The sequence below is a fragment of the Ambystoma mexicanum genome, chromosome 5q, assembly GCF_040938575.1.
Source record: "Ambystoma mexicanum isolate Mex_15411 chromosome 5q, UKY_AmexF1_1, whole genome shotgun sequence".
Classification (NCBI taxonomy): Eukaryota; Metazoa; Chordata; class Amphibia; order Caudata; family Ambystomatidae; genus Ambystoma; species Ambystoma mexicanum.
In genome coordinates this window covers 557,058,143-557,075,415 of record NC_090933.1, presented here as the reverse complement: position 1 = coordinate 557,075,415, position 17,273 = coordinate 557,058,143, and the positions used below count along the sequence as shown (strand labels likewise).

Sequence of the window (17,273 nt, the reverse complement as noted above, 5' to 3'; positions counted from 1 at the left end):
TCACATGAAGCAGAAATGATGCATCCAGAAGAGATGCCAATCAAGAGACTACGAAGACCTTATAGAATCTGATGGCGAAGTAAAGAATTGAGCAACATTTTACTTGCGAAATGAAGATTGCATGTGCGGAAAGCACTGAAGAAAATGCAAAATTGTTTTATAATTGTACAGATGCAGCAACGCATCTAGACTAAGTAATCATAAGGCTTGCTATACATAGTGAATAGACTGCAGGGGGTGATGCCAATAAATATATATGTGTATAGAATTGGGATGTTCCACAACGCATTTTAGCAAACTAGGACCCCATGAACAGAAGGGCTGAAATTGTGGCACAGTAGAATAAAACAGCTGACGGCGAAGGAAGATTCGAGATGTCAAGGGTTGGAGCAGCCAAGAAACTGGTTATCTATTCGAGAAGATACAATGAACGTGAGAAGCAAAATGAGCTTCTGTTGAGGTGTAATGGAAAAACACTAGAAGTAGCAGGTTTTATTCATCTAATAGAGTTAAATGCCAAGAAGGAGCTCAAAACACGGTCTCCTGTCACATTGTCAGATGGAGAAAGACTTTGGGTGAGCAGCACCGAGACCAGAAGTTAAAACCATGCTCACACTCCCTTCTATTCTCAGGTGCAGTGATACTTGCAAGGCCGAGTTCAAAGGACTAATTGAATGGCAGACAGTAGGAGTGATGATGGATGTTGGGTTTATTGGGTGGGGAGACATGGTTAAGTCCCACTCTCCAGCACCTAGGGTACCAGCTTGCGTGCTGCTAGTGCGTGGAATATTCCAGAAGGGTACAAGTGTGCCAACCAATTGTAGAGGGCCACTTTGCAGAGAGCCCTATAGTTTGAAAGCCAATGAAACATCATGTATTTTTATGACACTGAATATGACTTGCACTATGGGTGGGCATACACAATCCATCCCAACCCATCCCTATATAGGAAGTATACTTAGATGTTCCCCTTAAGCCTATCACAGCCCCCATAGCTTTTCACTTAATTTACCACGTAGTATGACAAGTTTGACACATTTCTGTCATAAATATGTGTTTTTTCATGTGAATCATTGAGAATGCTTGTTTGGCGTCCGTTGATGCCAGTTGTACTCCCTGTTTTAGATAAAACAGCTAAAGATTTGCCAACTTCCTGAGTCAGTCTCATCATTGGTGTCAGAGTAAAATCTTCACCCCATCCATCCTATAGAGCTCCATCCAAAGGGCCTATGGGTGCAAATTGATTTGGATTTTTTTTTTCTCAAAATGATTGTCTGGTCTCTATTGAGTGACTCTTATGCCTACAAGTAAATGTTAGCTGAGGTTATATCTACATTGAAAAATTCCACTTAAAAGAGGTGGGGCAGAGTGATGATTTAGCAGGACAATGAGACGCACTCCCTGTGTTAAGGAGCAGCTCATTCACAGCGGGGTCCCTCTAGATTCTCATTCCAGATCTCTGCAAGCGTGCTACAGCTCTCTCTCGGCAGACCTTAAAGTGAGTACGGCTTCGGGTGCCTGCTTTTGTTGATACCGCATTCAAGAAGGGGGCTAAATTTGCAAACTGTTAAAAACGTATTGGACAGGTTAGACATATTCATTGCATGGGCGAAAAAAATATCCACGAAGTGCAACGGCTGGTTTGTGAGGCGGTAATTTTGAGGTTTTCAGCGTGTTCCCTCACAGTGCGCAGACTACCACTAAAGAAAATATGAAACAAGAAACGCGCCTAAAAATAAAAAGTACCTGACAAGGTTGTTGGTGGTTAAGAGGTCATTTTTCATCCCGCCACGCATATTGTAGCGGTCATTCTTTCGCTGCTTGAATTCCTCTTTCTGAAGAATAATTAATAAATATGTTCTTCATCCCCACGATCAACAGTTGAACCAAACAATTATTCAAACTGGAAAAGACCCAAAACGCTAACAGTTTGGCAGCGGTGAGTTGAAATGCATTGTGGCACACATGTGCATTTTTACGCGCCCAACCCCCCCTGTAATCTCCACTTAATAGGAATATTTTAAACTATGTAACTAAGCAACAGAGGTAATTGTTGCTGTCTAGAGCCTTTGTTAGGAACTCTTACACAGACCAAATATGCATAATTAGGCATAATGTCTATAAATCATTATTGTACACATGTGGGTAGTTAAGTGGATTGAGAGAAGAGTTGAGTGAATTGAGCACATTCACGCAGAAATGCCCTTTATTTGTTTTCTGCAGTTCCATGATACTTTAAAATAATAATAGCCCTTTCCTCTTTCTCTTGATAGCAAGCAATGTTATCGGGAGGGGAAAAACACGACATCATCTGCCTTCGGAAACTGTGAACTAGATAGTCTTGGGGGGAGGCGCCGTGGGGAGGGGGGGAGAGTGGTGGGGGCAGGTGCTGACATGACATCTTGTGAAATGATACACTCCTGTTTAGCCGGCCATTTCCTAGCAAGTAAAATGTTACCTTCTTCATTTCCCGCTGAATGAGGCCCAACACGATAATACAGGCTATAATCAGAATTATTAAAGGGGGCTAGTGTTGTGACTGAATTCTCCCCTTCATCCAAAAATGCTTTTAGTTACTATGACAATATTTACTTGCTCCTGGCAGCCGAGATCTGATTTTAGGAAGATAATTAGAATAAAGAGCGTTGATGCTGTTTATTTTTTGTGTGTGTGTGTGGTTTTGTCAGGGGATGAGGTGGAGGTGGTGGGGGCTGTTTTGTGGGAAAATACAAAAGACTTATTGTTTTCTAGCATCACACTGTTGTGTTTGCTTCCTGCTGCTCCACCTTGTCTCCCACAGGGCAAGGCTATTAGCACAGGATGCAGCGCACATGTGCTTAGGCGGTGCGCTGAACATCTATTCACACTGTTTTCTTGAACAAGTGTTTGGCTGGCCGATAGACTGGCTTAATGTCTGAGGAACTAGCACTTGCCTTTGCTAGTAGGAGTGGAACGATTTATTATCAGACTTCACATTTAACTGCTATGTTATTGTACTATTATACTGTGCCGAATCACCGCCGTAGTACTTTCACAGTACATAGACTAGTCATTAGAGTGGCCCAATGTACCAGTGCCAGGGGCATCCATATCTTAGCCTGCTGGATGAAAGCAAATGAGCAAGGAGAAGACTGCCTCGGGAGGATAGCTCAGGGGCAACGTGCTTCACCGGGGAAGTAAGACGACACGGAGCACCACAGGTTCGATCCACGGGTCCACGGTTAGAAATCTCTGGGTATTTAGCACGTTATAAATAACCTATCACATCATCATAAGAGGATGGGAAAGAGTGGCATAGGAGCTACAGATGTTGGAAGGGATGCAGCAGAGAAAGAATGCTTTATGATACCATGGGAACATGCTAGTCCAAAGACATCGTTCCTGGGGTTGTCCAATCAGAATTGATGCAGCCTTTTTTAATCCTGTATATCTACACAGTTTTCAGCTCAGCTCCGAACCTCATTCTTGCTATGCAGACTTCTCTTCTCAGACAAACCATTGACCGCTGAACTTGTTCTGGGGGGGTCATCTCTTCCTCCTTTCTGGAGGAGCCAGGCTTAGACATTTAACCTTTTGATGTTCCTTCAAAACATCACCATGAGGTATCTGCCTGCCCAAAAATTCCCTCTTGGCCAACAAGATTACTTCAGACTTTTGGAAGGTTGTAAATGGAGATTGTGATAATCAAGTGATTCTACAAGTCAATCCTATAAGGGAGAGGGAGTGGATGACATAGTGTTCCAACGTATATAAGGTATCAGAAGAATGGAGTGATTATAACGTCAAATTCCAGACAGACCAGTGGCTCTTATCATTTCATTATGACAATTTCATCACATCAAGGGATTACAGTCATCATGGGCTTCTGGCCCTGATGGATTTTCTAAATTGGTTATCAAGTCACCACCTAGCCTTTGGCCGATAACATTGAGACACGGTTTAATAAGGTCTTTGCCTCTCGAGCTGTGACTGATTCCTGGGAAAAAGCATATCTAATTTCTATTTATAAAAAGGAGAACCGTATGCATCCTGCCAACTATCGCCCCACTGACCTACTTGATGTTTTGGGGAACATTTTTGCGGCTTTGCTTTTCAAACAGAGCAGGATTCCAAAAACATTTGTTCACCGGACTGAATGGTATAATCCTGAAATTCTTTCAGCACCTGGCATGCTCTAAAAACAAATCTATCTATGCAGCCTTTATCAATCTTTCAAGTGCATTTGATAAGGGCAGCTTGAATAGGCTTTGGTGGAGGTTGAAATATGCCTAGTACCCCGTTTGCCCCATTAATTCCCTTTCAATCTAATACATCTGTCCGGATCTGCTCAGATGCAACTGTCACTCTTATGGATCCTCAAGTAATGGTTTAAAAAAAGGCTGTGTACCAGCTCCAGCTTTGTTTAGCTTGTATACCTCTGAGCGAGGGGAATATTCTACTAAAATTACAGTGTTTCTCCCAGCTCTGGGAAGGAAAACAATTCATTAGCTTGAATATTTGCCAATGAACTGGTTATCCTGGATTACACCACAGTGGTACAACAGAGCTCACGGGACACTATGACCTCATATATGAGTTAATGATTCTCAGACGAGGATTATGATATTCTCTAAATCAACTAAACAGTGTCATTATAAGAGGATAATTAACAAGGCTAAACTTGAGGTGGTCGAACATTTGACCTATTTAGGCTTTTCTCTTATGGGTAGACCATTACCTTCACCTTTACTTGAGCAGTTGAGGGTAAAGATGTTATGCTACTCTTCTCAGCTGATTCAAATTAACCGTGAGTACGGAAAATTCTCCCTCCTGCCAGTTATTGAATACTACAAATAAAAAGTCATTCCAGCGGTAACTTATGGTTCCGAAATAATTATCATTGAGGATCTGTGCCGATGGGACCACTTGGAGGGATTGCTGTGGAGGTGTGTCCTAGGATGACCAATTTATATCCCCAGGTATGTTGTTAGGTTTGAATTAGGTTTCTCTCCCATTCAACTATTGTTAAACGGAAATCCCTACAATTGTGCTACAAAATCTTGAATCCCCAGAGGCGCTCTTCGTTTCAGTCCATTAAACTGGCCTCTTTCAAAGAGGGCTCAAATGTGGTCACTACATAGCTATGTAAATGTAGAAGCTTATTCAGTGTTATAAATGTGTTCACGGAAGAATGCTTATTTAACAAAGATCTGACTAAAAGGAAATTGAATTGGTATCAAAATATCAAGTACCGACATACACACTTTTCACTTGGCTAGGTAGCTAAGAGAGGCTCTGGGGACATTGCCTTCTTATTTGCTTAAATTATCAGATGCTTTAATGGCACAAACACTTTAAGAAAATTAGATTTAATATTTTACAGACTCTTTATCATATTATATTTCAGTGTCCAATTCTTACATTTCATAAAAATATCCACTTTGAATGATTTTTACATGGGAGAGCCTCTGAGATAGGATATTAACAGGCTCGAATCCAGCACTTAAATTAGAAGCAATTTGTTTTGTTTTAGCTACTTTTAAGCGAGAAGAATTTGTATTATAATATTAGTGATTAAGATGCCTAATGAACGTGACTGTTTTTTATTGTGCTTTTATCATTTTGAAGTTTTGTTTGTTGTTGTATTCACTTGTCGGTTTTGTTTTTTTCTTGTCTTTTTCATTTTTGTCTTTTCCTTCTTAAGATGTGTATACAGATGTTGTTATCTACTTATGTGTCTAACGTTTATTTTATAAACCATGTCACAATTTAAAAAAAAAAGTTAACATTATACGAACTGTGTAAGCCTTCTGAGGGTTGGGCAGATTTAAATCCTGACCACCAGAATGGAAGATACAACAATTCCCCATTAGCATATAAAACTGAAGCCATCTGATTGGTCTGTATATGGCTGCCAAAAATAGGCTAGCAGGGCTCTTCCTTTTCACAACTATTGGAAGATGTTCTCAAGCTACGTAGATCAAACGAGTTTGGAGTGGAGTAGAGCAGACTAATCATAGTAGAACACAGTATCACTCTGTACTGAATGAAAGGACTGGGATGCGGACAGAGAGAGCTCATAGACTTGGATAGAACCTTTTATTAAAAATAAAAGGTTTGGAAACTTCCTTGCTGTCCCAATCCAAAATGCTATTTTCCTACCTCAACCAAAAACTAAGGGCCTGTCCCGTGTCAAGATGTTCAAAGCAAAAACGTACTGTGTCCAAAATCCTATCCTAGCCCTCACACACTAAAAGTAATACTAATCTGATAAGGATAATGACTTTGGGCTTGAAAGTACAAACAAGTTCGCAATCAAATGAAAAATGTAAATCCAACACAAAAGCTCACAGCTCCAGGGGATTAGTGCATTCCTCTGGTTGATCTTCACCAATACAATGAACTAATTATACAAACTTCTTTATGGCCTCAGAATATCCTTTCTTCTTTTTGGCATTGCAGTTCACTCCTGGGGAGCTGTTTCCCTTCACCAGGTTTCTTTAAAACATTTAGAAACTCCTAAGGGGATGAGTGTTCCTTGGGGTTCTCTGGTCAAAAAAACAACTCAGACTTGGCTTTGCCTTGTTTACTCCCAGGCCAGGACTTTCTCATTTGACTTCCTTTTACACACTTGCAAACTTGTCTTTACCTGGTATACTCTCCTGCAAGGGCTTTTCTCATGTGATTCACTTTACACACTTGCAAACTTGGCTTTGGCTGATATTCTCTCCTGCCAGGGCTTTTCTCATGTGATTCACTTTACACACTTGCAAACCTGCCTTTGCCTCCTTTTTGTTTTGTTGTATATCCCTTGCATTCACATTATATCAGAGACATCAGCTCTTAAATTGCCTTTCTTTCACTTTGCTTGCTCTTTTGTGTCTGTGATAATATTTTTGGAGTGCAACTGTGTCTCAGTTTCCCTTCTCGGGGCTTACCAGCTTTCCTTGGCATTCTCCAGCTCTTCTGCAGAAAATGGGCTGCAGCCCTCCAGGTTCCCACCTTGTCTGCTAGGTCTTGGTGGCTTCATTCAGCTGCTCCAGCATCCATCAAGGCTCCCGCATTGGTGTGGAGCCTTTCTCCTTGTTTGGACGGTATCACTGCTGCTGTGTGATTCCTGTGGCCACCACAGAGACTACCCTCTACTTCCTGTCACTGCCCTGACATAGTGAACCAGCATCTGCAGCATTCATTCCATTTGAATCCCTCTGAGCCCGCTGGCTCTACAGTCTCCATTGTGGTTCAAAAGTTCATCGGTCCACACAGAGTGGACAAAGCTTTCCCAGGCAGCATATCCCTTCACCATGCCGGTTAGGATTTTTAGATGTCCCAGCACCTATCATAAGTTTGCAAACACTAGAGTGCTTGATGTGCTTCTCGGACTCATTGATCTTCATTACTCCGTCCAGCCTCCTTGTCCGAGTATTTTTAAGCTTTGGGGATTAATAGGTAGTTCTTGAATGCTTATTCATTGGGTACAGAAATGTGTCTATTAGATTTGGTGGAGATTTGAGGAGAACAATTAAAGTAAGCCATAAAGGTTTGAGGTATGGATGGGACTTCACTAAAAGCAAAATGGGAGTATGTGCTTTCAACTGACAATGCTGTGTCATCCCCCTGTGGGTTGCCTCCCGTCATGTGGTCCTCCCTCAAATAGCCACCCCCAGGGTCAGGATCAGGTAGCGGCTGCCGTCCCCTGGCCACATGGGGATAGGCTACCTCTGGAAGAGGAGTGATGACATCGTCAGATTCATCAACTGTGTTTTTTTTTTCACTTCATATTGCATTAGTTGTAGGGGAATAAATATGTGGATTCAATATGTCAGATGGGATGTTTGTTATTTACAGAATGTTCTAGGTCACTAGGTGTAAGCATTCATCGTGCACCCAAAAGTAGGGTCAGTTTCAACGGTGAGGTCATTAGCGTTTAGTGGGCAGGTAAGAGACAATGGGCCGCATTATGACCCAGGCGGTAGCCATGCCCTTATTAAGGGCACGGCTGCCGCCGGTAATGATTTTTTACCGGTGGCCAGAAAAGGGCAATGACCGGGTCATGCCGACCTTGGCGGACCCGGTAATTGCCCTTTTCTAGGCTCCAGTAACAATCCCCATTCCCATTGAGCCCAATAGGGCTCAATGGGAATGGGGAGGGTGCTAACAATGGGCCCTTTAATAACGGGCCCGTTGTTAGCATCCTGGTCCACTAGCGGGTCCCGCTAAGGATTCCTGGTTTTACCAGACGTCCTCAGCGGGACCCGCTAGCGGACCACGTAATATGGTACCGGGAATGTATGGTGCCGTTCCCTTACTGGCACCGTACATTCCATGGCCGCCTAGGTTACAATGAGGCGCAGTGAAGTGTTAATGGGTACCTTGTGGATCATGGAACCTGTTTTAGCTCACCTGCAATGAAGGATTAGCCCAATTTTCAGGTAGGCAGCCAAGTTGATGACTCGTTGACTGACCAGGAAATGTTTCTTATATTTAGCCTGTTACCGGTTGGTTCAATGGTGAGGAATATGGTAGGACAATTCATCCATCTCAATGTTGCAGCATGCCAGAGGCCTAACAGTCCAATCTTCACTACTGACAAGGGACAGGTCCAGAGAAGATTGTTCCTGCTATTTTGGTACTGTCTCGCTTTTAAAATCTGTGCTCTGCCATTTCAGTCGGCAGCCCACAGTTGGCATCCAATGATGTCTCATTGGATGGTATGTTAGCTAAAAAAGCTGTATACAGACAGCAGATAAATAATGTAGGCCCTTGGACTCATTCGGAAACTTTTTTTGATTAAAGATACCCTATGTAGCACCGTTACAGAATAGTATTGAATCTATGGAATAGGCCAATCCTCATGGCACGGAAGGACCTTCCTAAGTCCCCAACTCCTTGCGATGTAAGTAGGTAAGGTATCAGAACACAACAATTATTCTTGGTTTGTGATTTCACTATGGGTAAGGAAGGATATACTTATTCTGGCATGAATGTAGCCCCAAAAGCTACCATTTGTAACCCCTGCAGAGGTTCTAGTGATCTTATGATCTTATGAAAACTTCTTCTGGCTTGGATTTCCCCCTTCAACATAGGGTGATGCATGGCTGGGTAATTCTTACTGCACTTATTTGCTAGTCGTATCCCTGGAAACAACACAGAACAATCCCATCCCCTAGTTGGCGTTTGGGTTCCAGCTCATCTCCCCTTCCAGTGATTCCAGATGCTCTTTCAGTATTGCAGACTACCCATCTGCCGCAGCACCTTCAGCCACCTCCACAGGATTTTTTTAAAGTCATACCACATAAAGATTTCTTGAAAGAGCTTATTTTGCAGCTGACTTCCCAGAATCTGGCCCCACTAGTAAAAGTGACAGATTACTAGTTTTTGGGAAAGGACCTTCCAATACTTCCTCTGTTGTTTCCCAGTGTTCATGTTTCTCTCCTGAGTAATCTACTCTGGAAAAGCAGAAGAAGGCTCCATTTTGACAAGAAAGCTCATCTAATTTGGGTTGGATGAAGCAGGGTGGATGACATTATGGTATGGTTTAGATTGAAGATAGAAATCAATCCCGTAGAAAAAGGGGGTCCAGTCAGGACAGGTTTAGAAAAAGACGAGCTGATCCACTCTCTTGGAAATGTGTGTTGACACATGCATGCATGTGCTGCTTTGCACACCTCTATTTCATCTTGAATAGTGTCAGTGGCTTTTCAGAATGAGTTCCTGCCTCTTCGTTCATTGGAAGGCTAGCCTTCCATCATAAAGGATGCAATTCCTTCATAAAGGATGCAATTAAGCAAGCCAGGCCTGTGCTGATACTATAATGATAGGCTGCCACTTTGCAAGAACTGATGGGCATCTAAAGGTAGGCTGTATACCTGCAATTATTTTACCTATTGTAGAGTTTTGACTATACAACACAGTTTGTGACACCATGAGATCACTTTCCAACCCCTTTATGTACATAGGTATAAGTTTAGGGCCCGATTCATGGAATTTTCTGCATGGTTCAAAGTGGCTTTGCACTGATAAAAAGTGACTCTGCCCTGATTCATGGAACTGTGCAAAGTGTATTTTTTTCAGTGCAAAGTCAGTGCAGGCTTAATTTTTGACTGCAAAAATGACTTTGCATTGACTTTGCACTGCAAAAATATGCCCAGATGCATCAGAACAGGAAGGGCAGAACAAATAAATGGACACAAATGAACCCGACCTGCCAAGTACCCTTGAATGTATGGTCTCCAGCGTTAATGCAAACACTGCTACCATGTAGCTGTCTTCGGAGTCGCCCATGGGATTAGTTATGTCGGTGGTTAGTGCACCATCCTAAACCACCAGAAACAGGGATCACAAGAGGTTACATTATATCAGTGTCTGTACGATTGGGATATTGTTTATTAGTTTCACACTTATTGCTGTGGAATAGTTTGTATTGTCAGTGATTTCAATCCGGCACACACCCAAGTCAATGCCTAGCATATAATGCACAACTGAAATCCTTATTGATTTTTGTCTAAAAGTTCTTTATTCTGAACGATATACCACTCATATCACGCCCTTCTCCTGGAACCCCACCCTCCGCCCCCCGGGCACACTGAACTAGGAATCAGGCTAGTTTGCAAAGGTAAAGATTTATTTATGTATTTAAAATGTTATCCCAATAGGTTTTAATAGGTACAGCACACTCACCAATGGGGTAAGGTAACACAGAATAATCTCTTTAATACACAAGGAGTAACAATGAGCAAACAATTCAGCACAGAAAATAATATTTGTGTGTGGTTTCAGATTGGATAGCACTGTGGTTAAAGGTTCCCTCTGCACACCCCTCAGCCTCCTGATAGGCAATGTAAAGAGATAGGAGGAGAGAGCAGGTATTCAGGAATGGCAGAATTCAAACAGAATATCAATCCCACTTTCCCGAGAGAAAACGGAATGGACTGTCAAGCTGTGAAAATGGCTTGTAAAGTTATCTTTAGAATGAACTGGGTAAACACTAAATGTGGTCAAAATCACTGAAATTGTTATAAATTCTTATGGACGCCGCTTTGGATAGTTGCAAACAAACACAAGCAATTATTTAATACCAAGAAACAATTTGAAATGTTAGAATTCAAGTTGGAAGCAATTAAAAGCTGGTTTACAAGTGTAAGAATTTCCCAAAATGAAAATTTGCAGCAAACTTTTCACTGCGCGATATTCGCGATAACGGGAGAACCATATTGATTTGGAATGCGATTTTAGATGTGATTTAAAGCTGTGGATGTTAGCTACAAGCGGACGTTGAAACTGAGGGAGTTAATGATGTTTTAGTAGAAGTAATTTTTTTCGAGATAGGCGCAAGAAGGGGAAACGGGAATGCACTTTTAAAATGACAAAAGGGTTTCTACACTAGAGGATGACTCTTCCGAATACCACACAGGAACACAGTCACTTGATCAGAATGACTGCCTGCGGAGGAAACTCGCCTTCTTCAAATAAGAAAAGATCAGCGCAGAGATTATTTTAACAATACTAATTGTGGAGGAAGATAGGAGGATTTGGATAGAGAGTTCAGACAATTAAAAAATACTCCTAACAATACAGGTTCTGAATACAAGATATGATGGGTTTAAGATAGGGATTGAGACTATGCAAAATACATATGCCAGTGACACAATTCTTTCTATAGATACTCACTGGATATGTTTTTAAATTGAACCGTCAGGATTCTGGTCAGAGGATGGGATCTGGTTCAGGACAGATGGCTGGGCTCATCAGAATGGGCAGCGTCAGCAAGGCACTCTGGTCACGGCACGGCACAGGACTGGACTGGATCTGCCCTTTTTTGGTTCTGATGATAATTATTTTCAGCAGGAAAGCAGTACAGCGCAGCCCGGCTGTATTTTGATGCTTCCCCTTTGGTTTGTGGGGTTCTGGTTCTGGAATTTGAGGCCTAGCTGAAAATGGTTCAGCTATGCAATGGGTTTCTGCTTCGCCAAGTTTCTGGAGCCTGGAGCAAGGAAGATGTAGAGTTCAGCAGCAGGGTGCTCCGCCAGCATTGGGATAGTGGGTGAATCTGTCTGTCTTTTTGAGTGGTGAGCTGTGTCTATTTATGCTATGAACAGGCATCATAAAGGGGGTGTGTGGGCTGGTTTATCCCAAGCTCGCCCCTTTTGACAGATGATTGGGTCAGAATCTACTCTCTGCCTTGATAGGAGGAGAGAAACAGAGTGTCACCTTTATGGTGTGATTTTCTGAGGCTGAGAATCCACCCTCTGGCCCCTGGAACACAAAATCTACCTTTCGCACAATCCATATGTACACATGTGCAACCTCTACAACAATCACATATACAAATTACATATTTTCCATAGCAACTACTTCTCAAAACCCCGTAGCTGTGGGATCTTGTCTCTGCTTTTCATAGAATTTTGCCATTTTCATCTGGAACACAAGGTCCAATTCTTAAGCAAATGTCTACAAGTGTGCGTGTTTAACATGGGCATAAGTGTATACATTTTCATACTTCTAGCGGAAATACATTTTGCATAAAATCACATTTCTTGCTGTTTCTTTCCAGAACATGTCACACGATTTTGCCGGCTCTTGAAACGTGCAGCCAAAATTTAGATTCACAAATCTGTTATTTTTATATTTTTCACAATTTTAAACAGTAAGTTATCCGTTTTTTTAACATGTGTTCTTTGCTAATGTTCAGCCACAGATGGTTGTTTAGGTCCGCCTCTTTTTGTCTCCCTGCAGTTCAGGAGCAGTCTCGTCCCTGATTGATCTTGGCAGAGGCCAATTACGACTGTCCTCACACCTTGCATTTCCTTAGTTGCAGTTGGTCATTGTTCCTCATGCCTCTGTAGACCAGGTTCTTTCCCAACCCCATAATTAGAGCTTTTGCATGATTTCCTGCTGGGGGATAGACCTTCCTTCTGAGAGAAATCCTGTTATTCCAGTTTGGTTGCTTCAGCCAGGTTTAATTTAACTGTTAATTCTGTTGAATTTTCCCTTAGCATAAAACAAACGTATGAAATCACAGCTAGAATATTTAAGATTTGAAACCATGGGATCAAAACAATTACAATATGGGTTACTCTCAGTAAAAGGCCTCTTAGATTGCAAACATTTAATTTCAGTTTATACATGTTTAAAGTTCAATCAGGCAGGCTCCTGACAGCTGTCATTCAGGCGGCCCAGGGTACTGCACCCAGATTTTTGACAGATGCACAGACAAGCCACTTTTGCTGTGGAAATCTCTTTATGCTTTCAGCTTTTCAGGATCTTGCAAGTTCATGATTTCTTAAACTAAGTGAATTGTAGCACCCAGTAAGAATTTTGGATGTTTGAGGGTGTTCTGTACCGGCATTCTGCAGTTTCAGCAACAAAGAAAAAGGGATTTAAAACAAGATTCTGAGTTTCATTTAGCAAAGCAAAGCTTTTCCCTCTGTACTCCATTTTCACTTGTTGTGGAGCCCAGTGACATATTCCAGGAGTGACAGCTCTGTTCCACCACTGACAAGATGCGTGCAGATTGGGCAGCTATTTTTTGTGTGCTGCAAAGCACGATTTTCAGAGGTTTTGGCACGCACAAGGGTTTTGTGACCATTTTGCTGTTTTCTGGCACCATCATAACACAGTGATGCAGCATAGCAGAGCAAAAAGTGGGTCAAAACATCCCACAGCATCTACAGCCAGCGTTTTCATTAGAGACATGTGCAATGCCACTTGTTGCGTAATAATTGAGGCCAAAGAAAACTTGCTGTCACTTCCCGTGATGCCAATGGGGGCGTGGGCTTAAAGGATGTGCAAAGCCAGCTCTGCTCTCTGCTTGAAACAAATCACTCAACCTTTCAAGGTCTGATGGCCTCTATGGTAACATTCTTCTTATTTTACCTTCAATGTATTATGTTTTCATGAGCATAATTCAAGTTTTATCTCAGGATTTGTCTCTCTTCTCCTCACCCTTAGGTGATCTTTCTCTCACACACCCCGTCGCGCTCACTCTCTGTCCCTCTTTGTTTCACTCCCTCTCTGATATTTTAGTTTGGGCTTCAGGTGGTGCTGTAACTATTGGCATGGTCATTGAAGCTAGGATCCAGGTAGGATGTAAAGAGAGGCCCAAGGCCTGGGGTTTTGTTTGGATGTTTACCCACTCATTGACAACCAGTTGTCATGCTAGTTACTATGGAATTCAAACCCACTATCTGTCCCTCTCCACACAAAACACCCGCCTCTGGATCTCTTTGAACTAGCTCTGTGCTTTTAAAGATATGCCAATGTCATTTCGAAGGAGTCACCTGGAAATGTAGTGATAGATGTGCAGCTGTAAACCAACTCCTGCTGTAATGCAAACGTCAGAACCAAGTGTGAGATCAGGCACTTGATTTATAAGCTATATGTGTTGCTTGCATCTTTTTGTTGCACTAATTACCTGTTAAGAAGAAGCATTGGAAAAGCCAAGCTGTTCTATAAGCATCAGATAAGCATATGCCAGGCTCTGCCGCAATATGTCCAGGTACTGACAACATTTGCCAGCTATTGCCATTTTATGAGCAGATAGTTCCATTATGGTAGCTCTGAGATGGTGACAACCCCGTGCCAATTTAAAAGCCTGAACTGTTGGCTTTGCCAAAGCTTGTTATTGTTTGGGGCAGCAATGATGGTAGCGCTGAGACAGTGGCAATCCCATGCCATTTTAAAAGACTGAACTGTTGACTTTGCAAAAGCTTGTTAATGTTTGGGGCAGCAATTGATAGTACTCATCGAATTGAGCTAGGACCGTCTTGGTAGGTCATTCATGTGGTCAGCCAAAATATATAAATTTCCAAGTTCTACTCTTTGGGGTCTATTCGCAAAGACGTTGCCAGGAGTCACTGTGAGTTACTACAACCAGCAACTTCTATGTGAACCAGCCCCCTTTGTGTGTGTACATTGCATTCCAATTCCACCGTTCTGTGTATATATTTTCTGGCATTCATTCAAACTAATCGAAAGTTCCTTTGTTGCTGGCTCATTATAGTACATGCAAATAATACATGTGCATTTTACACTATTTGCCTTACCTGTAAACGATTGCAGATTCAAAATACCACATGAATGAATAAATATCCATCTGTGAACATGGGCGATTGTGACAGGTTTCATCTCTGCATCTGCGATAATTTACGGTCCGTTACTATGCATTAACCAATCACACTCTATGAATAACATCAAATGTTGACAGCATTTCAGTGTCATAAAACAGAACGGATGACTGTTTTGACCTCTATGTAAATTTGATAGGCCCCAAATTAGATCCGATGTGTCAGAATCTACCTGTTATAGTTGCAAGTGCCCGGAATGTTTTCATGTTACTGGGCACTATAGAAGCTTGCATATTAATAACATGTGCATTTTTTTGTTTAGGTAATCATGGTGCTGCACACTGTGGCAGTCAAGCTGGCACGTAATGAGGAATAATGGCACACAATGCATAGGCCTATTGCCTTGATTATAGCTTGCTTTTCCCTCTGGCTCAACAGTGCTTCAAGTTAGTGATGATGCATGTTGAAAACGCATTAAAAAGGCTTAGATTCATTTTGATTAGTCCTCTGTAAATGTAGTGTGTTTCAGCCTCCCTTGACTACTCTTTCGTGTTTATTTTGTTTTCTACAGACCCTGGTTTACTAAAGTCAACTGAGGAGATCTCAGGCACAGGTGCAGATGAGATCAATGCCCCGAAACGTATGGATAGGTTTACAAGTTACAAAAACCTGGTGGTGGACTCTTTAATGAACCTCGGCAGTTTGACGAAGGACACGCGCCTTTGCTTGGTTGCTGATAGCCACCAAAATGACAGTGGCATCCAATCCTCCAAAACAGACAGTGAAGATGGGGACGAGTGTTTCAGCGTCAAAGCATCCGTGTGCCGGGGCGGTGCTCGTTCCTCCAATGACCTACCATCCTCCTCCTCAGAGGACAACGAGAGCAGCTCAGAGTGTCTGGAGAATGGGTGGGACAGTTGCTCCAACATTTCTGAGGAGAATAGTTTGAGGGGGCAAAGAACTCCTAAGTACATTGTTGGGTGCAACAATGAACGTGCCTTGGACGCCCCTGAAAGGAAAGCTGAAGGGGTAGAAAATGGCCAGTGTGATGCCACACGTTTGTCCCCAAAACACAAACAGAAGCGTGAAACCGCAGGCTTTGACGTCGAACCTTTCGACGTAAGAGTTCCCGGTCACTTCCCCAACAGTGAGGACGATGACGATTATTTGTCAGTGACAACAGAAGAATCGATTGAGTTGGACAAATCAAAAGGCAACTTAAGTTTGCTTGGGCGGGCAATAGCTCTGCAGGCAGAGCAAGGCCACTTCTTTCGCAGCACCTACAAGGAATTGGACAGGTTTTTCTTGGAGCATCTTGCTGAGGAAAGAAGACACACCAAAGTGATTGACATGGGCAACCGGCACATTTTTAACAACAAAAGTAAGGCAAATTCATTATTTAATGTGTTTGTGAAAGCATCATATCGACACATGAAAAAATATATAAAAATAATGGATTGCCATAGTTGACCTACTGATGTTGGACGGCTCAGGCCAGCATATATGTTTATGCACAGACAGTGACTGTGTGCGGGGTAGATCATGCCAATCGTTGTGTTATAACGTTTTTGGGAGCCAGCAGGAGTTGTGTGCCTGTATAGAGGCCAAAGGCTGCAGTGCAAGTGCCTTTATATGTCCACAGAAGTCTGAGACGTACATATAAGTATAAAAGAAAAACATTGCACATCTTATAGTTTTCTCCTCTGTCCCTTTTCCATATTTTCTTTCATAACACCGTTTGTTGTCTTGCATCTTTTATGCCAATTTTCTTTCTATTATCATTCATTTAATTTTCTATTAAATCTTTTCCTGTTTCATTGTTTCCTTTTATGCCTATTGCTCACTTTTGGTACATTCCGGATTGCTCTGTTTGATCCCCACTATCCTTTCACTGCCACAGGTGTACAGCCACTACTGCTCTTACTGAACAATATCTCTACCAGTGGATCATTGAGAGAATGACGGCGGTCAGAAGAGAGATACCTCTCTGCCGGGCGATTTCAGGGCCATTTATATGCCAGAACTTGCTTGTAATGAGTTACTACTAGCAAGATCTTTTCTTCATTTTTATATATATATATATATATATATATATATATACATATATATATATATATATATATATATATATATATATATATATATATATATGTAAATATGTATACTATAGGGTGGTGGTCACCACCCTATAGTTAAGGTGACTACATTATTATTGCTAATACCATTTGC

At 42.0% G+C, this 17,273-nt stretch overlaps 1 protein-coding gene across 3 annotated transcripts in view; it reads left to right on the top strand.

Annotated features, from left to right (window-relative positions):
- Window positions 1-17,273, top strand: part of ST18 (ST18 C2H2C-type zinc finger transcription factor) — a 683,846-nt gene that overhangs the window by 402,607 nt on the left and 263,966 nt on the right. For all 3 annotated transcript variants that reach the window (XM_069621036.1, XM_069621037.1, XM_069621035.1), the window contains exon 6: window positions 15,616-16,425. In XM_069621036.1, the coding sequence (XP_069477137.1) occupies window positions 15,616-16,425 (810 nt within the window). The remainder of the gene's footprint in view (window positions 1-15,615; window positions 16,426-17,273) is intronic.